At 49.8% G+C, this 21,373-nt stretch overlaps 3 protein-coding genes across 3 annotated transcripts; all 3 read left to right on the forward strand.

Annotated features, from left to right (window-relative positions):
- The first annotated feature begins 10,791 nt into the window (after nt 1-10,791).
- LOC117851357 (transcription factor MYB77) lies at nt 10,792-13,786 on the forward strand. The gene has a single exon (XM_034733159.2). It carries the CDS (start codon nt 12,541-12,543, stop codon nt 13,486-13,488), a length of 948 nt encoding a protein of 315 aa, XP_034589050.1. The 5' UTR covers nt 10,792-12,540; the 3' UTR covers nt 13,489-13,786.
- LOC117853624 (uncharacterized) lies at nt 11,386-11,817 on the forward strand. The gene has a single exon (XM_034735933.1). The coding sequence runs from the start codon at nt 11,386-11,388 to the stop codon at nt 11,815-11,817; it is 432 nt and encodes a 143-aa protein (XP_034591824.1).
- A 5,164-nt stretch (nt 13,787-18,950) lies between the features above and the next one.
- On the forward strand, nt 18,951-21,079 carry LOC117853989 (cinnamyl alcohol dehydrogenase 2). Its single transcript, XM_034736271.2, has 4 exons — nt 18,951-19,119; nt 19,302-19,415; nt 19,851-20,078; nt 20,185-21,079. The coding sequence occupies exons 1-4, from the start codon at nt 19,031-19,033 to the stop codon at nt 20,828-20,830; spliced, it is 1,077 nt and encodes a 358-aa protein (XP_034592162.1). The 5' UTR covers nt 18,951-19,030; the 3' UTR covers nt 20,831-21,079.
- Nucleotides 21,080-21,373: the final 294 nt, after the last annotated feature.

Raw genomic sequence — 21,373 nt, forward strand, 5'->3', positions numbered from 1 at the left:
CGCTAACGTCCGCCGGCGGCGGCCAAAGAGGTCCGCCATCTTCCACAGGCGGCGGCAATGGAGGGATAGCCTCATCGGTGGGTGGCTGCATCAAGACCCCGGATGCATCATCGACCAAGAAGCGGCACTTCGATTAGTGGTACGTAGTACTAGTAGAAGAAGTAGTAGTAGAAGTAGTAGTAGTAGCAGCTGCAGTAGTAGAAGAAGAAGTAGTGGTAGTAGTAGTAACAATCTGTTATCATCTTGGATCTAGATCCCAAGTAAATCCCATTGTGATGTAGTTTTATCTTCAATCTTGATCCCATTGTGATGCGGTTTTCTCTTTCGATCTAGGTTCAGTTGCTACGATTTTCTTTTGCTAGTAAGATGGCTTTAAATAAGTAGCATTATTATTGTTAATCTTTCATTCGGTCTGTTTAAATACAAAGCAACGGACTTTCATCCGGCTTACATCCGGTCAGTTCAAAAATAGAGCTACAGACTTTCCCCCTTCCTCAACTGTTGTTAGATCCACTGCTTACCAGCACCACATTCATAGGCCACAGCATACATAGGCATAGATCCAACACTCAGAGAACATTGTATATGCAATGAAATATATATAACCAGTCTCACAAGTTCAAATCCGTAGGAAAAGGGTAGGGGTACATCCGTGCTACATATTTCATATTCCATTAAACTTCCTTAGATATGTAACATAGTTTAAGTCTCCAATCCTAAAGTTTAGAACTTTATCAATATAAACTAGAGCATGAATTAGTGCACTCTCTATCGTTTCACATTGACGGTCACATTCACTTTCATAAATCTCGAACAATGGAGAGGTAAACTCATGTGCCCTGTAGAAAGTGAGATGAGCTTGGAGCTTGAAATCTCTGGTGTGTATCGGATTTCCATCGGTATAACTATAATTCAACACATTCAAAGCTTGAGAAAGAATTGCATGAAAGCTCTTTGCCGCAATGGTTTGACCAAAGATATCCTAAAAGAAACGTGATGAAAGTTAAAAAATGTAACATAACTCATAAAAGAATGATTAGATATGTTCCATACCAGATCATGTAAATTGAGCTGACAAAGCCTCTCAGTAGTTATAGTCACATTGCTTTCTTCCTCCTCGAGCACCTTTATTCAAAAATATGAGAAGTCTAGCACAAAGTACCCATTATCCTTAAGCTATTATAGATAGGCCTCCACGACGGACTTTCCAAAAATGCTCCTAATTGGTGCTTCTTTACCCCATGCGGCAATTGATACCATCGGGATGGCCTGTCCTGGTTGCATCGAGTTATCCTGTCCTCCTCGAACATGTACTTGAAAAAAGATCTTTACTCTCATAAAATTCCTTGCAACAACAACCTCGGATTGCACTAAAGGAGAAGTACCACCTAGAGCTTCGACAACATTTTTGAGCCATCTAATAGGTTTGATACACTACATTGTATGTAAGTATATTTAAGGATTATTCATGTGTAGCAACAAAAAAACAATTACAAGAGGGAAAAAAATATTACTATGTTGGGCATCGATACTTGGCTTCGATCGCCTGTAAGCAAGTCAATGATGCGATTAGGGAAGTAAATTTCTGGAGGACGAGTCAACGGTGGATCCTCAAGAATATGGTGTCCGCGGCAACCTCCACAACCACTACCATCATGGCCAAAAGAACGACCACTTGCCATAGTTAGCGACGTAGAGGCCCGACAGCGGAGGCGCGGCTGACGGTGCAGTAGAGGTCGGAGAGGAGGGGCCCGGCGTCGGAGCCCGCGAGGGAAGAGGGCGCGGTCAGCACCGCGGAGGCTCGACAGCAAGAGCTCGCGGGAGAGGGGAGGTGCCTCGGTGGTGGAGCCCGTGGGGGAGGAAGGGGGTGCGGCGCTGGATCCGGTCAGTTCAAATGCCTAACAACGAACTTTCCTCCTTATCCAACTTTACGCAACTGATGTGAGACCAAGAAGTACTATTTCTACGGCTTTCATCCGGTCAGTTCAAAAATGTAGCAACAAATTTTTCCCTCTTCTTCAGTAAAGATATCTTGGGCCATGTCAACGTACCAATCACAAACACAACAATGTGTGTTACAACATAGATAAACATGACTGTTTTTATTACCAGCACCACATTCATAGGCCACAGCATACATAGGCATAGATCCACTGACAGTACAAGCACAACAACACACTCTAAAGGAATGAAGGATACATAGGCATACATCCACTGTCAGCACAATGACACACTCTAACGAACGAGAAGCACGACAAACATAGGCATACAAGTGGTGCACCGACATATTACTACCATCATGGCAACCCTGCGGCAACACGGAATTCAGCAAAATGATCATCCTGGCACAGATACTCTTCTAGAGCACAATGCCTCACCCTAGTATCCCACAACCACGCAGGTGAAATGGCAATGGTATGCGCATGGAACAAGAGGTCACGAATGGTCCATTGCCTATGATCAATGTGGCAAAAGGGTAGACCCACATACCATGGAGACAAACACGGTTGAGCCCGGACTACTGAAGAAAAGCCAACGCAAACCATTTCAGCTCATGCGATTCATCTGGTTCGATGAGGTCTGGCCGCGGAGGTGGCATTTCAATGGGCAGCAGTAGAGGTGGTGGCCTGGGCCGCGGGTGAAAAGGTGGTGCCATGAGGTTTAGTTGATCCTGAAGTGCCGTTGCCAGCGGCTGAGTCAGAGGTGCCGTGCAGATAGGGTGTCGTTGAGGTGTCGTCGCCAGCAACTGAAGCGGAGGTGCCATCACACGAATAGGGTGTTGCTGAGGTGTCGTTGCTAGTGGTAGAAGCGGAGGTGCCATCAGAGCCGGCTGCTGCTGAGGTGCCATGGGGGCAGGCTGCTCCCACTTCTCCGACTTCTCCAAGTTCCATGCTCCGTCTCTTCTATGTCCGGCCATTCTCCACTACATACAAAAAAGAGAAGAACAAAGGCACCATACGCTTACAATATTGACCGTATCAATACCATGCATATAATAAACGAGATAGACAAGAAAATAGCATCATGTACCTCCAATCAAACAATGCAAGATGGTGAACCGATGAGTCAATCCATTGTCTTACAAGAACGTTGTGCACCCGCCTATTTATTGAGCACTACGGTGGGCACACGAGCTCGGTGTGGCAGGCCAAAGTTGCAATAAAAAACGTGAGGTGCTCAAAATATATTCAGGTCTAAGCCTGCCATGAATCTAGGTAAGAATCTTCAGTGTTGCACATCAGTTACATGTGTGCATGACAGGTGTCACGGGATGAGCCCGCCATGTGCATGTGTACATTTCGCTGGACTGTCCGGCATACAACACAAGACATTTCTACGAGACAAGTCAAGCAAGATTATGAGCGATAGGTTCCCTTTTGACGGTGAGTTTAATGTAAGAAAGATGTTGCCACCGTTCATACGGAGAAAGAGAATAATTGTTGTCATGTTGCACAAATCGATAAGGTTGGATAGTCCTTACGTTGTCAGACGCACGGTGCAGGATGTCATGACTAGTCCAACTCAACTGTGGTGCATGGCTGAAAAGGTCTACCAAGGGCATGGATTCGCACTAGATGATTCCCGTATGCCAGCAGAGCCTGAAAAACGTGAACTGGTCAATGCGACTAGGCCTAGGCGGAATATGGTGGACCAAATACCGCCAAAGGATGGGAATCTAGACTGGTAACGGGCGTTCATGACCACCACTGTAGGGACATGTTGATTCAAGATTGGTAACGGGCGTTCATGACCGCCACTGTAGGGACATGTCGATTCAAGACTATTAATGGATGTTCACGAATGGTCGTTTCGGAATGACACCCACCCACCTATAACAGGCAATGTATCCACGAGTCGATCATTGCCATTTGCAATTGTGGCAGTACACACTACCACGTTCCCTGTGTCGCAAGTCGACTTCTCAGTCTCAAGCACGGAAGTAAAAGCAGAAGGAACTATTGGGCAGTACAAGGAATCCAGTACATTCATGATCGGAGGTCGTCAATGGAGGATACATTTCTACCGTACGGGTATTCATGATCCATGGTACCCACCAGCAGGACCAAAAGGAATTTCCGTCATCCTCGTTCTAATGAATAGTGCGCAAAAGGTACGTGTCTCATTTCTATGAATACACATGCTCCATATACGTTCCAATGGTCAACCCTGTGAATGCTTGCACGTAGGTACGAGTCTTGTTCTGTGCGGTGGTTGGAGACGCAATAGATTATGATGATACGTTTCGATTTCAAGATTTAAAGGAACTTGAATTTAGGAATGGGAATCTAGAACATGGCTTTAACTACCTCGTGGGGCATCATGATATTGAGCGTGTGTGGGACCATTCCAGCAGAGTAAACATATCCTGCACTATTACAGTATTGGAGGACGACTACATTGAAGTTCTACCTTCATCAGTAGGCAGAAGCATATGCACAACAATTGCAGCCCAAGCCTCTGTGAACGTCGTCTTCGACATAGGCGGCCGAGTGATTCGAGCAAGACGTGCTGATGTGGCGGCACTATCTCGTGTGATGGTGGCATTGCTCTATGGCAGCGGAATGGAGTCAAAGTCAAAAACTATTTCAATTAAAGACACTAACCCTGCTGGCTTCTCGCTGCTGATCAAATACAGCTGTGAAGGATCACTACCAGAGGAGGTTGATTTATGGGACACCCCTACTAATGCCTGGCCCTTGTTACTCTCACTCACCGACATGTATTGTGTCAAACGGTTGAAGCTGCACTGTGCGTCAAAGATGTGGGACCTGCCGTGTGAGAAAACTGTGACCACAATTCTACGATGGGCATTTGACACTAACTGCACCCAATTGCAGGAGAAGTGCATGTCTTTCATAGCGCTAATCTCATCGGACAGAAGTGTATTTTATCATGTAAACAGTCGAAATGGTACATTAATTTGTTGCACTAAAGTACATTTGTCAAGCAATAGTCGGATCATCCTACAGACATGAATCTACCAAGTAGGATAATCCGTGGAGTGCTCATCAATGCCACGATGCCACGGATTATCCCAGACTCCCTTCTGGAGCCACTCGTCTACGTAAGGTCACTGACGCTTGGGTCCGAGTCCCAAGTGGTCCAACGTGCCAGTGACCCAGGTCTCGTGGCGGTTTCCAAAGAGTTTCATCTCCTGCTACCGAGCACAAAGGCGAGATCTAAAATTTTGAATTCCCCACTCCTCCTTTGGGTCCTCCCCCATTATATATAAATAAAAGAAGGGAGCCAAGCCTCCCACATCCCGCCTGGTAATTCCAAAATCAGTCCCTCCTCCTCTTCCCGTCGAATAACCCTAGTAGATCTGCGGCGGCGGCAGCAAGCACGACCTCGACAGCGCCGTCAAGTTGGACTGGTGTTGGGCTACCTCAACTACAAGTGGCGGGCTTCCTCGGCGATGAGCTTGAAGCTGCAAGATGGTTCAAGGCCATCGCTCCATCGGCTTCCCTGAGGCTGCCATGCTCGAGTACGTGCGAAGAAGACCGAGAAAGCGGCGAATGCCCGAGCTGCTCCATCGAGGTAGCATTTGTCACTTCCTTCTCTTCATGTTTGTCAGGTCAGCGGTCTCCTCACCAAATTGCTAAATTCAATTATTAGATTGCTTCCCCATGCTCTTTAGCTTTCAATATTGTAGTTGCATGCTTTGGTGAATGTGGATCTGATGTACCCTATTGCGAGAGTTGGTGAAAAATTACTGCTCCACCAGATCCTATTTATCTTTCACCTTTTCCAATAATTATTTTTGTGCCAAGTCAAATTATTTATGTGGTTTGTAGAACTTAATAGATGAAATTATTAGTTTTCTTCCCCATGCTCTTTGGCTCTCACTATTGTAGTTAGATTGGGGAATGCGGATCTGTTGTACCCTATTGGTAGAGTTGGTGAAAAAGTACTACTCCAGCAGAGCCCCTTTATCTTTCACCTTTTTCAATAATTATTTTTTTGCCGAGTCAAATTATTTATGTGGTTTGTAGAACTTAATAGATGAAATTGCTTCAGTTTATGAATGATCTCAACCTTTGCCACATGTTCTTGTGCTTGTCTATTTGTCCGCTCTTAATTTATATTTAAACAAATGCATTAACTGAAGTTTTTTGTAGAACGTAATAGGTGAAATTGTTTCAGTTTGTAGATGATCTCAACCATTGCCACATATTGTTATGCTTGGTTATTTGTTAGTTCTTAATTTATACTTAAACAAATGCATCAATTGAAGTTTGACTATATCCTGTTTCAGCTGGCCAAAGGGTCAACATCCGTAGTCTCTCCTGATCAGTCCAGCTCCGGGGTAACAAACTAAACATATGATGATTATTGATGTTCCTTCTTTCCTTAGTTTAAATCAATTACAAGATCACAATCTGATTTCAGATCCACTATTGCTAGATGGAAGTTCTCAAATCAATGCTGCTTCTTGCTGAAAAAAAAAATCTAATGAGGCAACGGAGTACTCAAGAAACTCTACCAAATCCTTATGCAGCAGTGTTGATGGGGAACAAGTTGACGCTGACAAGATGGGGTACAACTTCGACAACGGTTTGTTGCTCAATAGCAAGAGTTAGCTACCTTAAAAAAGAAGATAGAAGAATTAGAATCAACTCTCAAATTGCAGTTAGCCGATATTGAAAACTTGAAGAAGGTAACACAAGATAGTGAGGCACTCTTTCGTCGACTGCTAACCTATACAAGAGGAAGATGTTAAGATCAATGCTCTTGTCTCTTGAGATTATGACCTGGATGCAACCTTGTTAATCTCTATTCTTTGTGAGACAGTTATTTTGTAATAGTTTGTGATATGTGATGAACAATATGGTAGTGGGGAACAATAATTTATTTTCTTGTATACATAAATATGTGTGTTCTATTATTTTGCCAATCGGATCGGAATTGAAATGAAATCAATTATTTGTCCGCCCCGATTGGTTAAATTTATATTTGCCTTAAGTGGGCTTAGCCCACATGTAATTGGGCCAAAAGTCAATTTCATTCATAAATTGGGACTAAAAGGGCCGCAAACAATTTGCACAACTTTTGAGCTCGATCCAACAACAAATGGGTCTACTGGAATTAATTTTGGGCTATATGAACAACATTTGCCTGTGGGAACAATTTTGGGCTCGACCCAATAACAAATGGGTCTACTGGAATCAATTTTGGGCTATCTTAACAACATTGGCTTGTGGGAACAATTTTGGGCTCGACTCAACAACAAATAGGCCAAATTCATTTTATGATGAAACAATTTGTCACAATTATCATGCCACATCGGATGCTACATCAAATTCTATCCATCATGGCCAAACAGTAGGAACCAATTTATGACGTTTCTGTTTGACGATTCGTAGGTGAATAATCTTAGTGACGCAGCGGAATAAGGAACGCCACTTGTCGCGGTTGATGACACTCGACTAATGACGAAGGGTTTTCATCACTCCCGTCATAAATCACGATTTCATAAGTTTTATTTTCATTAAATAATCTATCATGGCAGTATTTTTAAGATGTGACATAAGAGAGATGCAGGGGTTTCGTCTAGATAAAAATCACGTCTGCATTGTTTCAAAGGTGATCTGTCTCTTTGCATGTATTCACTTATGAAATCATGTCTGCATCGTTTCAAAGGTGGTTTGTCTCTTGCATGTATTCCCTATGAAACAACAAAATAAAACAAAGTGTTATATGAGCTATTGCATCAATGTAACTTAGTGCTATGTTGCTCATGTAGCATTTTGAAAAATATAAACATGAAATCCTTACGGGAATGGCCTTATTAACTTAACCAAGGGAAACGCTCGTAGGTGTTGAAATAGTTTCAGCCTGCTCGGACGTGTTGAAACACAGAAGAAACACGTCTCCATTATCTTAAGCTCCATCGCAGAAGAAACACAGCAGTATCGTCGTTGGGCTTTTGCCGGCTAGAGGGAGAGAGAGCAAGCATCAGTAAGTTGGCCCATTAGCGGGACGCGATTGAAGCCTGCTGTCCTCCTCCAGGAGGCAGAAAAAACCTGGATGGCCCTTGGTCCACGGCCCATTAGTGGGCCGCGTAGGAAGCCCATACCACAAGGCCTAAAAGATGAAAAACAGTTCTAGCGGCTCAGCCCACGTGCTGCTACCTTCCAATCTTTTTTTTCCCTGTTGAAAAAAAAATAAGAAAACAATGTATGGCTGGCTCAGTGGTTGTCTGAGGTTCATCAAGTGTTTTCGCCCGACTCCCCTAAAAAAAAAGTGTTTTCGCCCGCCTTCTCGGAAGCCTCGAGCACCTTCTCTCCGTCCTCGGCCATACGCACGCAGCGCTGCGTGAGCTGGCAGCCCGTGCGGAGCCGGGATCTGGTACAGCATATGCACGCGGCTACGTGGCCTGCTCGATCCCTGATCCTGACCAACTGCCTGTCGCTCCCCCCTCTTTTCCAAAAAGCGAAGCCCCCCCTCCTGACCTTGTTTATTCGCCAACGAACGAACGAACGAAACAAACGAACGGCTAACCCCACCAATCGCGACGCTAGCTGATGCCCGCCTGATGCTACCTAACCTCAGATCTAACAAAACCAAACCATACTCCCTGCAATGCATGCTCACGTAGTAGTACGATCCAATGTTCGACGCTGTGTGTACAACAAACAACCGGAGTAGTTTCCATCCGTCCACGAACCCACTATTCCAATCGCCGCCAGGGGCAGCGAGCGGCACCACACCACCACTGGCCACTGCCAGAACAAGCCAACCGCTCCTCCACGGATCCGCCGGGCCGGCTGACGCCAGCGGCCTCCCCACGGCGGCCTCGTGCCCCGTGCGGGCGGGCCCGCGGACAGATATCCTAATGCGCAGCACGGGTGGTGCGATCTCATCGCCGCAGTGAGGTGAGACCACCGGCATGACAGCGCGATTAGGGCTGGGGGTCAGCAGGCAGGCAGAGGAATCCCCGAATCCTCCCGCTAATCCCCCAAAGGTACCAGTAGCATAGCAGGCAACCGCCACGGTGCCAGCACATGCGCGCGGAACGCAAAGATCGCCGCTGCCGCACGGTGCCCTAAAACAAGTCGTCCCAGGAAGCTGCGACGAAGCTGCGCCAACCGCCCCTGCGCCCCCTGCGCCCCGGGGTGCGCGCGGGCGCGGCGGTGGACTGGTGAGGTGGACGCCATCGCCCCAGGCAGCAGGAGGGAGTGCGCAACAGGGGTGGTGCCGTGGTCACTGGTCAAGTGGTCAGTGGGCGAGTGGTGGTTGGTTGACAGCCGCAGGTCGCGGGTACCGGCCCCTGTCGGTGGGGCGGGGGGCCGTTCAATGCCCCGCCAGCCTGGCCGCGCCTCGGGTGCCGCGCGTCCCAACGTCCGACGGGGCCGCCCGTGGTGACTCACCCCGCGGTACGGCCTCTGCTCCCTCCGCCGGGCCCGCGCGTCAGGGGGCCTGTACCGAGTCCGAGTGTGGACGCTGCGACTGCACCTCGCAGCTGATATTGATGGTCGAGGAAGGACTCCATAGTCCATAGTCTGACACTGCCGTTGCTTTCGAGGACTCTCTGGTCGTAGCGGTGGTCTCACTCTCGTAGCGGTTACTGTGAGCGCCACGGCCGTCCGTCCATTCAAAGCACGAGCACAACCGCCGTGGCGTCACGAAGTACTCACGTCCCAGTCCCACCATTTCTACGGACACTACCGGCGCGGTGGAGCGGCACAACACAACACAACACAACTGCACAAGCACACGTACGTGGCGCGTCGAGGGGACAGCCACGGAGCGCGGCCCACGAGCCATAACCGCCTCCCACGAAACCGCGCCGCTTTTCAAAAAAAAAATATCTGCGCGCCAGGCTGGCTGTCCTTATCTATCTATCGCCTGCAGCCCCATCGTCCCCAAACTGCCGGTTTGGCCCGACCCGCCCCATCCCGGGACCACCCGTCATAGGCAGTGCGCTGGGAGGAAACGACAGGCTCAGGCCCAGGCTCCAGGTCGGCCCCGAGGCGGGGGACGTACCGGGCGGTACACGCCTGTACGGCGCACGGGGCGGGGGCGGGGCCCCACGTGGGTGGGAGGGCGTGGACGGTCGCGATGATCTGGCGATGCGTGCACCCGCGCGCAGGCGCAGCGCAGGGGGGATGGACCATGCGGCTCGGTGGATGGGAGCAGGGATGGATAAGCACAGGGAGCGCGCATCGGGCTGGTTGGTGGTGGGCGCGGGTCGCGTCACCGCCGCTGCGCCCTCCATCACGCGTCTCGTCTCGTGTCGGTTCTGGTTGGGCGCGCAACGAGTCCAACTCCCCGTTCCGTTCGTTCCCCCCGCCGAGTAGGACTGGAGGAGTAGGTTCCACCGCTCTCCCCCACGCCTTGTCGTGTTTCGGGCCTCGCCGTTGCGTCGCAAGACGACGAGCAGCGGCAAACTTGCGATCGTGGCCACGGAATTCTGCCTGCGGTTCGAGAAACAGCTGGCTCCGTGCGGTATCCTATAGTACTGTGTGATGTGAGGAGCAACGAGCTCGTAACGGAGGCGTTCGAGTAGCGACATGGGAAAGGCAAGCGTGGAGCGGACGCCGTTACGCGTTACATAACCGGAATTACCGGGCTTGCAGTTTCGGAGTTGAGTAAATTCCTTTTGTGACATTGAAAACTATACCAATCCCTTATGTACCATCCAAAATTAGAGCGTCTCTTCAGTGCCATTGATTTTAATTTCCCATCCCCTGTGTACCACTACCATCACTTTTATCCTAACGGCGTTAAAAACTCCCCTCAAATGCGTTGTTCTCTCTCCTTCTCTCCGATTCTCTTGACTTTCTCCTCTCTCTCCTGTTCTCCTGTCGCACAAATCAAGTGCCACCCACAACATAATTTCTCCAATCTCCAACACAAAATGGATTGCTAATCCATGCTACTTCACAATCCAATGTTTCAACTCTGGATTGTTGCAAAGGGAGCTTGGATTTAGCATCAAGGGGCGCGCGGAGCGAGGATGCAGGGGCGGTGGCGGAGGCAGAGTCGCACCAGGGGCACCGTCACGGGAAGCCCGGCGGCGTCACCATGGCCCGGCGCTGCGCGCGACAGGGGTGCGGGTCCGCGGTCCGGCGCGGCGACTGGATGCAGGGAGCGTCGCGAGGTTGGCGGACCCAGCGGCCGCGTGCCGGGCCACGGCGCGACGCAGGGCCGACGCGCATGGATTTCAGGATAGCCTTAGGATTTCTGCAGGGCCGGAGCACACGAAAGTGACACTCCAGTTGCTCAATGCCATGGATGAGCTCGTCTCCTCCAGCAGCTCTCTTTCCCCCGCCCCCATCTTCTCCCCCGCGCGGCAACCTCCTGGAGCTCGACTTCGTGTCTTGCGACGTCTCGGACAAATGGATGGGGGCCAAGACTGGCTTGACGAGCCCCTGGACCTGAATGGCACCGCGGCGGGCCGACGAGGGCTCGGGCGGCTCCGCCTACATCGCCGAGTTGCGCGACCGCGCCGAGCAGCTCGAGACCGAGGCCAGGCAGGCCTCCATTGTCACCATGGTGGCGGCGACCCACCCATTCGCCGGCGGCAGCCTCGCCCTCGCCCTCGAGGAAAATTTGGAGGTGCGAATGCTCGGGCGGGAAGCGGCGGCGCTGCGCCTGACGACGACGGAGCACCACGGCCCCGCGTCCATCATGGTTGCGCTTCGGTCGCGGGACTTGGCCGTGCAGCACGCGTGCGTGCGCCGCGTGGGTGGCACCACAGTGCAGGACGCCGTCGTCGACATACCCGCCACGCTACTCCACAAGCTGCAGCAGAAAATCGAAGAAAGATGGAAGGAAGAAAGAAGGCAGGGGTGTATTCGTCTTTTTTCATAAAAGTTAACACTTGTTTGACGGCAATAGCACGCATGGGATGTGAAATTAAGAATCAATGGCACAGAAGGGATTGGTATAGCTTTCAATGGTGCAGATGGAATTTACCCTTTGGAGTTTCCATCCCCGTCCGTCCGTCCGCTGGCCGTTACCGTTACCCCCGCGCCTGGCAACGGCACTAGGCGGCCGTTTCCCACAGCCCCACGTACGAGAAGAGAGCAGGAGACACGGTTCAAATTTCGAATCCACCGAGGCAAACCGCCCCCACCTCCCCACAGGCCGAAAACCACATGGTCAAACCGCGGAACGCTCACTGGGCTGCGGGCCCGGAGGCGCCCAGACCCACATGCCATACAGCTGGAGAAAACGACAAGACCCGGGGGCGGGTACGGCCGCGTGAGGTGGCTCCGGGGCTCGCGACGCGTGCGCCGGGCGCAGCTGTATTGCCGGTCCGGTCACTGGCCGCCGCGTCGCTATAAATACCCGCCGCTCCCCGGTCACTATTTCCCCAACCCAACCTCCTCTCCTCCCATCCTATCTCGTCTTCTCTTCTCCACTACACCACCGCCTCCACCACCACTCCCGACGAGACAGGAACCGCAAGGAACTAAAACGCCTTTCCGCTCCGCCGCTAACTGCCCACCCACCACGACCGGTCGTGTTGAATCGACGAACGTGTTTGTCGTCTTCGCCGGGCCTGTGAGATTTTCTGCTCCGGGATCGGAGATGGGAGCCGAGGCGGAGTGCGACCGGATCAGGGGACCCTGGAGCCCCGAGGAGGATGACGCGCTGCGGCGGCTCGTAGAGCGGCACGGCGCGCGCAACTGGACGGCGATCGGGCGCGAGATCCCCGGCCGGTCGGGGAAGTCGTGCCGCCTGCGGTGGTGCAACCAACTGTCGCCGCAGGTGGAGCGCCGGCCCTTCACGGCCGAGGAGGACGCCGCCATCGTCCGCGCCCACGCGAGGCTCGGCAACCGCTGGGCCGCCATCGCGCGGCTCCTCCCTGGGCGCACCGACAACGCCGTCAAGAACCACTGGAACTGCTCCCTCAAGCGCAAGCTCGCCGCCGCCACCGCCGCCTCCGGAGCGGTCGCAGGCGCGGGCGCGGACGAGTTCGATGCGCGGCCGTGCAAGCGCGTCAGCCTCTCGCCGGACAGCCCCTCGTCGGGATCCGGCACGGTCTCCGACCGCAGCGACCTCAGCCACGGCCCCGGCGCCGGCTCCGGCTCCGGGTCCGGGCAGATTTACCGCCCCGTGCCGCGGTCCGGCGGGTTCGAGCCGGCGGACTGCGCGATGAGCCGGCCTGTCGAGGACGACGACCCGCTCACCTCCCTCTCCCTCTCGCTCCCAGGCACGGACCAGCGGTTCCACCACGACCGCGCCCATAGCCAGTTCCAGGAGCTCCCGCCGTCGCCGTCGCCGCCCTCGCCTTCCCCACCACCACCACCGGCCCCCGTCGCCGCCACAGCGACCTCGCCGTACCCGTTCAACCCCGACTTCATGGCGGTGATGCAGGAGCTGATCCGCACGGAGGTGCAGCGGTACATGGCGAGCGTGGGCGTCCGCGCCGGGTGCGGCCCCGCGGGCGGCGCCGAGCTCTGCATGCCCCAGCTGGTGGAGGGCGTCATGCGCGCCGCCGCCGAGCGCGTCGGCGCCGTCGGGCGGATCCAGTAGCCCCGGACCAGTCCAGTCAGCCTAGGCGGAGCGCAATCTGTTCTTATCAGTAGAGCAAAAGAAAAACTTTGTCTCGAGTTTTTTCAATTTTATTTTCTTGAACTGCTGTGCGAAACCGACACAACAGTCAAGAACTGGGAAAAGAATGGGAGATGGAAATGGGAGAGAGAGGGAGAGATGCAAGGCTGAGCAAAGCTTAAGCTGCATGTAATGGTGGGTATGGCGGCGCTGCCTCCTCTGTACAGGAAACAAATTCGAAATGGATCGCGCACAATCTGAACTCGCCATTTCCGCACAATGTTTGCCGTTATAACCATGCTGATTCCAGTTTCACATTTGGGGATTGGCAGAGAAATGATGCAGGTGCGAAACCTGCCGCGTCCAACGAATCCACCAAATCGCGCAAGTTGACGATCTAGATCGGGGCGCGCATCCACCCGTGCCATAATGCGATCGGGCGCATCTGGTTTCGCCCAGCTCTGCTCTGGACTGCCCTTTCCTTTCCATCGCAGAACCAAAACGAATTGCTGTCGTCACATCTCGCGTTTCCTTTTCCTTCCTAATCTGGGAGCCCCAACAATCGTACTTTCAGGAGATCCATCTTTCCTGCTTGGTACGATTCAACAGATCTCTTCTATTTGTGAAGATTTGAGATGAATTTAAGAGATATCTTGGCAAAGTAGGCGTCGATTATTTAGGAATTTGGGATGAATTGACGATGGATGTCCATACTTGAGCTTTACGACGAGGTCTCTCAGTTGCTGACCGCTCACCGGCAAATGGATGGATCTGTGGATGCCCGTGCTTTGTCGTGCGCGGAAAAGGTCGGGTGGAGCGAAGCCGAAAGGGTTGGGTTTGCTTTGCTTGTCGGCAGGTCAGAAATGGACAAGGGAGTTAGGCCTACCGTTAGCATGAAGAACGTGAGATCTTTCTTTGTTCATTCCAGCCGCTCCTTGCTCGTCACATGGCTCCATTATTTTTTTGGCGGAGAAATGGGCTTTGTTGTAGGGCCGCACTGGCCTCTAACGGGCCCTCTCCCTGCCTGGCGCAGAAGTAATGTTTGTGGGAGCCAGTTTCGGCCCGAGTATGCAGCTTAGCCCCTGTGCTTGAGCTCCCGGGGCCTTGTTGTAGCGAGTGGTTTCCTCGAGCTGAGCTTTTCTGCAGCCTACCATGCTGAGAAACACTCATGTTTGAGACACCATTACAAGGCGCAGGAGAGGAGAAAATTCACTAAGCAAAGCGACGCTTCTCAAGCCGAAGCATCGAGCGTTTGCCACTCAAAAATTAGTGGGTGAACTCCAAAACATGCATGCTTCAAGTTCATTTTTTTTCAGAGAGTCCACGGGCGCTAAGAATTAAGAAAGCCCCCCTGTTCCCTGAATTTGTTAACCTGAGAAATGGGCTTTGTTCCTTCCAAAAAAAAGAAATGGGCTTGCTGCAGATGCAGCCTGGTAACGGCCCCGGCCCGTGTACAGCAGCCAGTTTCGGCAATAAGTTTCACTACTCTTCTCTGCCCGCTTTGTTATTATTGAGCGCCTGAGCGGCCTTTTTTTTTCTTTGAACGAGTTGAGCGGCCATTTTAGCAAACTGTTTCGTGCTGTAAAAGCCATGGTGGAAGGTAAAAATCAAACAGGCGACTGGACCTGCTCAAGCAAGTATATATATGTTAGTTTGTTTAGCCATTTTGAAAGAGAATCGATGTTTGGTTGTGGCAATCGAATCCGTTACCTAAATAATATCTGTACAAGCTTATTATCCCTTCTCCTCCATCGTAATCAAATACAATACTCACACCGTAATCTGATTATATTAACAGAGTGCAACCAAACAAAGAGGGTAATCACCCATTCCGCCGCCAAATACACTGTAATCTGATTCACTATGCGTTTACGTTACCTTAGCATGAACCAAACATTATCATAGTTACGTTTAGATTTTTCCAAAGTTAAACCTTTCCAACTTTGACTATCAATATCTCTAAAACTAATTTATCGATAAAGTCAGTGTTAGCGCTCTCCTTGACAAAAACTAGCATACTCTATCGAATTCTAGTCTAGGTAGCTCCAAACGGATTCTAAGTTTTCTGGTAAGTGTCCGATCACATACGTGTTGGTCCCTCGGGTTATAAAAATTTTCGGTTTCTTTCTCCCTTTATGATAATCCTAAAGTTTCCCTAAACCAACTTCACCATCTCTATCTGGCTGTCACATCTGATGGCCATGACAAGTCCAAGTCTAGTGACGCTCGCACGTACGTAGACCTATCTCACCTAGCAGCCATGACAAGTCCATGATAACAACAAAGTTGATAGTTGCTCAGGCAAGGATCTTGAAGAACGTTGGTTTTTAGTTTTCACGGTGAACAGAGGTGTCGTGGAGATGAAACCATAGGAGAAGAGGGGGCACATGCCCTTGGACGACAAATACACAATATGCCATATATGATAGTTGATAGTATATATTCACTTTGTTCCAAAATAGAATAACATCTTGTTAAAATTTTGTCCCATAATTTAGATCAGCCAGCCTGGCCTACCGTAATAAAACACATGATCCATCTTCTTGGGTTAATCTCATGCATGCATGGCAAATCCATGCATCTATGTCAATTTTGGCAAATCAAGCTACATACGAACATAAGTAATAGTGGGATGAATTACAAGTATCCTTCCATCATGCTACGCAAACATGTTCCTCTTCCTCTTTCCATTAGCTACCTTTTCCATTCTTCTTCAAGGTTTTTTTGGAAACAAAAAATTTCATGAAACAAAAAGATCTCGGTTTTAGAAAACTACCACGCATCTAACCATCTACACTTTAGTACCACAAAAAGACCACATAATTTGAAAACATACCACTCCATCACATCTTCTCTTCCTCCTTCGACCTTATCTACTTGTTGCTCCTTCGACCTTATCTACTTGTTGATGCTGTTGGATGTTTCCCAAAAACCTTATTTCGCCTCTCTCAGTACAGGATCACAAGAGTGAACGGTTTTGGATCTCCCCATACACATTGCTTGGTGGAGTAAAGACAACCATCATATTACTTGTACAATGAACAAAACAGTATACCCGAATTGAGACTAATTATTATTTTGTGTCCATCCAATATAAATCTATGGAACCAGCATTTTTCAGCTTGAATTTATGTTGGTCATTGTACATCCCTATTTTTAAGCTGCTCATTGAGACAACCTCATATTTTTGTTTCGTCAGCTTGAAAATCCAACACTGATGCCTGCCTATGCATAGACCTGGGACCAAGACATGACCCAAGTCGTCCTATTTCTTTGGCTAGTCTAAAATATTTGTGGTATATTTTTGACGCACCGAAAGGAAAGAGTGTCTTTTTTTAGAGTAGAAGGAAATGCGGTTGATGAACATATAGTCACTCCACTTGGCATGAGAGGAGACAATCGACGAGCTGAATAGGTCGCAAAATTCAAACGTTTGATGCCAGGGCATGGTCAATTTCGTTTCAGATGAAATCGAAGGTATAGTATTCGGAAAAAAATATTGTTCGAACCAAGATGGCGTCTACACTGAAGAAAATTAATTCGAAGAGCAACTAATTTACGGTTGCTTGGAAAAAATGAAACTAGTGGTCGATCTCTTTCTTTCCGCTTTCGCTTCCGCTCTTTTAATCACCATTTTCTTTTTGGACCTATACCATCCATAGCACGTGCCATCCGCACATGGTCCGCCTGACCCAGTCCTCACCCAAAATCCCCTAACTCCAGGATCCATTTATATACCAGAACTATACGTCTTTACAAAAATATTGCTAGAAAAATTTGGCGGAAAATTTGTAAACAAAAGTTTGTGAAAAAATTGAAAAAACTTTGTAAAATGTTCCAGAAAAAATTGAATAAAAATTTTTGAAAACAAAAAATTAGAAGGAAAAATTGTGGCAAAAAATTGCAGGGAAAAAACTTTGGAAGGATCAGAACAAAAAGTTATAAAAAAATATTGGAAAAGGAGAAATAATGAAGAAAAAGCTCCAAAACAAAATTCTGGGACAAAAAGTTATGAACAAAAGAAAAGTTCGAGCAAAAACTTTGGAAGGAAAAAATCAGTAGGAAAAATTTCTAGAAAAGAAAAAAGAGAGAAAAAAATGTCGCCCGGTGAGATCCGGCGGAGCCTTCCGCGCTCCGACCCGCTCGTCGTGGCTCCCTCCCTAAAGCTCACTTAGCCGCCACCGCTCCCTCCCTTGAACTCGTTGAGGCCGCCGCTGCTCCCTTCGGGGAGCTCGCCGTGCCCACCACCGCTCCGGCCCGCCCGCCACCGCTCGTGCACGATGAGCTCGCGGCAGCACTCCGACACCCCTAGCCCAGCTCGCACGTGGAGGCACCCCTAGCCCAACTCGCATGTGGAGGCTTGCTGTGCCCCGTCGCCGCCGGGTAGGGCCGGACCCGCGGAGGTCGAGCTTCGCCGCCGGTCACCTCGATCCCGCGCGAGCAATTCTGGTCGCCTGGATTGAAGAAGAGATCGAGCTGCGGAAAGGAGAAAGGGAATGGACATTGCCGGGAGAGAGAGGATGGGGAAAGTGAAAGCCGATGGGACCCACCATATGGTGATATGCTCGGAAGTGGTTGCTGTGGCTGAGCTGCAGCTGAGGCTGCGGCAGCACGCTTGCAGCTACTTGTGGCAGCAGCTACAGCTACTGCAACCAGCCTGTAGCCTCAGGGGGTGTTTGTTTCTTTAGTCCCTCCTAAAATTTCTGTCACATCGAATGTTTAAATACTAATTAGAAGTATTAAATATAGACTAATTACAAAACCAATTACACAGATGGAGACTAATTTGCAAGACGAATCTATTAAACCTAATTAGTTCATGATTTGATAATGTGATGCTACAGTAAACATGTGCTAATGATGGATTAATTAGGCTTAATAGATTCATCTCGTGAATTAGCCTCTATCTGTGTAATTAGTTTTATAATTAGCTCATATTTAGTCCTCCTAATTAGCCTCCGAATATTCGATGTGGCATAAATTTTAGGAGGTCCTAAAGATCCAAACACCACTTCATTTTACTAGTTAGCACTCATCTATCACTTGTACAATAGGAAGCTTTTTACTGAAAAATTCTTTGAGCTGCATCCGATTTTTTGACACGGAGCCCATCAGCTGGCTGTGCAGCAGCTGCAGCTTGAGCTACAGCCGAGCAGCTGGACTGTGCAGCTGCGGCTACAGCTGGTGAAAAAGCGCAAGCGAACGGAACTGAATCCGAATATTCAAGAATCACGATTGGTTTACTCCACGAATCAACTGGGATCTCGTTTTTCTTTTCCAACTCCATCAGCTAATATCGGTTCTACATCGTATTCCTACATGTAATACCCGATCACCAGCTGGCAATCGTAACGTTTCCCAATCGCCCCCGTTGGCCTGTGTATAAACATGCCACCACGATGCGTCGACCAAACGCCAGCTATTTTCCCTCCGATCAATCCGAAGGATTAGCTAATTCCTCCGTCTTCCTCGAGACTTGTCCTCGTCTCCTTACGGCCACGCACCCCTGCCGGTTCCGACAACGATGGGCAGCGACGCGTCGGAGAGGACGGCTGTAGGGTGGGCGGCGAGGGACGCCGGCGGCCACCTGTCCCCTTACTCCTACACTTTGAGGTGAAAACACAGATCTGAAATTTTCTGCCACTTCAAATTTGAAAATTTTCTTAAAAAATCTGAAAATTTCGTGCATGTTGAATTTTTCGAATTGTGCGCAAGATCATCATGGTAGCGTGTGATTCTCTTATTGAATTATTGGATGACTGAATTGTCATTGTGAATCGTGTGCCGATCTGCAGAAAGACTGGCCCGGAGGATGTGGCGATCAAGGTTTTGTACTGTGGGATTTGCCACACGGACATCCACCAAGCCAAGAACCACCTCGGCATGTCCCGTTACCCTATGGTCCCTGGGTAAGCGCAGTTTCTTCCTGACAATCAGTTACGTACTGCAAGAATTTTCTTCCTGTAAACAAAGTAAAATTCATGAAAGAAAATCAACAATGTACAATGCATGAACTTAAAATACAAGGACGCATCGCCTAATATTCGGTAGTATTCATGCATATGCTGCAAACATGCAACTTTTAGTAAAGTCGCAATCAACTGTATTACAGTATAATCTCTAGCTTGCATAATGGTTATTGTAGAGTCATCTTTCTTGCATGGTTGAAGATTTGGTTTTAGCTTCCAAGTGAGCAACAGACGGTTCACGGTTTTAACTTCGAAAATCTGAATAAAATATTTTAAAAGGACATCAGACAGCGACAGTTTATTTTTCTTCAGAAGTATGTAATGCAAAACAACACATGTTTCTGATAACTGATTTCATCTTGTTGGTGAGACCAGTCACGAGGTGGTTGGTGAGGTGGAGGAGGTGGGAGCCGAGGTGACCAAGTTCCACGCCGGCGACGTCGTCGGCGTCGGCCTCATCGTCGGGTGCTGCCGCCAGTGCCACCCCTGCAAATCAAGCAACGAGCAGTACTGCAGCAAGAAGATCTGGTCGTACAACGACGTCTACCCCGATGGCAAGCCTACGCGGGGCGGCTTCTCCTCCGCCATGGTCGTCGACCAGAAGTAAGCAATCAACTGAAACACACATAGACACACTCTGATGTTGACACATGACAGATCGACCTTTGGAAAGATCAATGAAGAATAATCTGATTTCTTTTCTCCGCAGGTTCGTGGTGAAGATTCCGGCGGGGATGGCGCCGGAGCAGGCGGCGCCGCTGCTGTGCGCCGGCGTGACGGTGTACAGCCCGCTGAAGCAGTTCGGCCTCGCCACGCCGGGTCTCCGCGGCGGCATCCTCGGGCTGGGCGGCGTCGGCCACATGGGCGTGATGGTCGCCAAGGCCATGGGCCACCACGTGACGGTGATCAGCTCGTCGGACCGGAAGCGCGGGGAGGCCGTGGACCACCTCGGCGCCGACGCGTACCTCGTCAGCACCGACGCCGCGGCGATGGCCGCCGCCGCCGGCACGCTGGACTACGTCATCGACACCGTCCCCGCGCACCACCCGCTGGAGCCCTACCTGGCGCTGCTCGGGCTCGACGGCAAGCTGGTGGTCATGGGCGTCATCAACCAGCCGCTGAGCTTCGTCAGCCCGATGCTGATGCTCGGGAGGAAGTCCATCGCCGGGAGCTTCGTGGGGAGCGTGGAGGAGACGGAGGAGACGCTGGCGTTCTGCCAGGCCAAGGGCGTGACGTCGCAGATCGAGGTGGTGAAGATGGGGTACGTGAACGAGGCGCTCGAGAGGCTCGAGCGCAACGACGTGCGTTACCGCTTCGTCGTCGACGTCGCCGGCAGCAATCTTGACGATGCTTAGTCCTTCGAGGCTTGATTTCCTGTGCTATAAGTGCCTAAGTTTCTTTTTGTTGCCTAGTCTGCATATTGAAAGGGCGTGTCCACGGTTTGGACCTTCCCGCACTGGTGGAGACAAATTATGTTTCGTTCTCTTTTCGTTCTGTGGTTCTCTCTAGACATTGGACCTTTTGTTCTTTTTTCCGGAGCTCTACAAACTGGGACAATCTTCTACATTTTAAAATTACTATCAGAATATTGGGCGTTGCTACGGTGCTGTACTCATGGATTTTTTTCTTATTAAAATCGTTGACCTTTTTTTAAAAAATTTGCCATTATATTTTTGTTTAATAAATTAAATGGATGTCTACCTTTTTACTAAGAAGCCTACAGAATTTTGATTTAATATATATTTTATGATACTCATGTAATCATTAAATTCATATTATTTTTATTTTATAAGCAAGAAGGTTCCTTGATAAAAAATTAGTTAGGTGGAATAGCCGTCTTCATCCCTCAACTAGCCACCGAGGTTCAATTTCGTCTCTAAACTATCAAAGTGGCTACT

The sequence above is a fragment of the Setaria viridis genome, chromosome 4 (assembly GCF_005286985.2).
Source record: "Setaria viridis chromosome 4, Setaria_viridis_v4.0, whole genome shotgun sequence".
In the NCBI taxonomy this organism is placed as follows: Eukaryota; Viridiplantae; Streptophyta; class Magnoliopsida; order Poales; family Poaceae; genus Setaria; species Setaria viridis.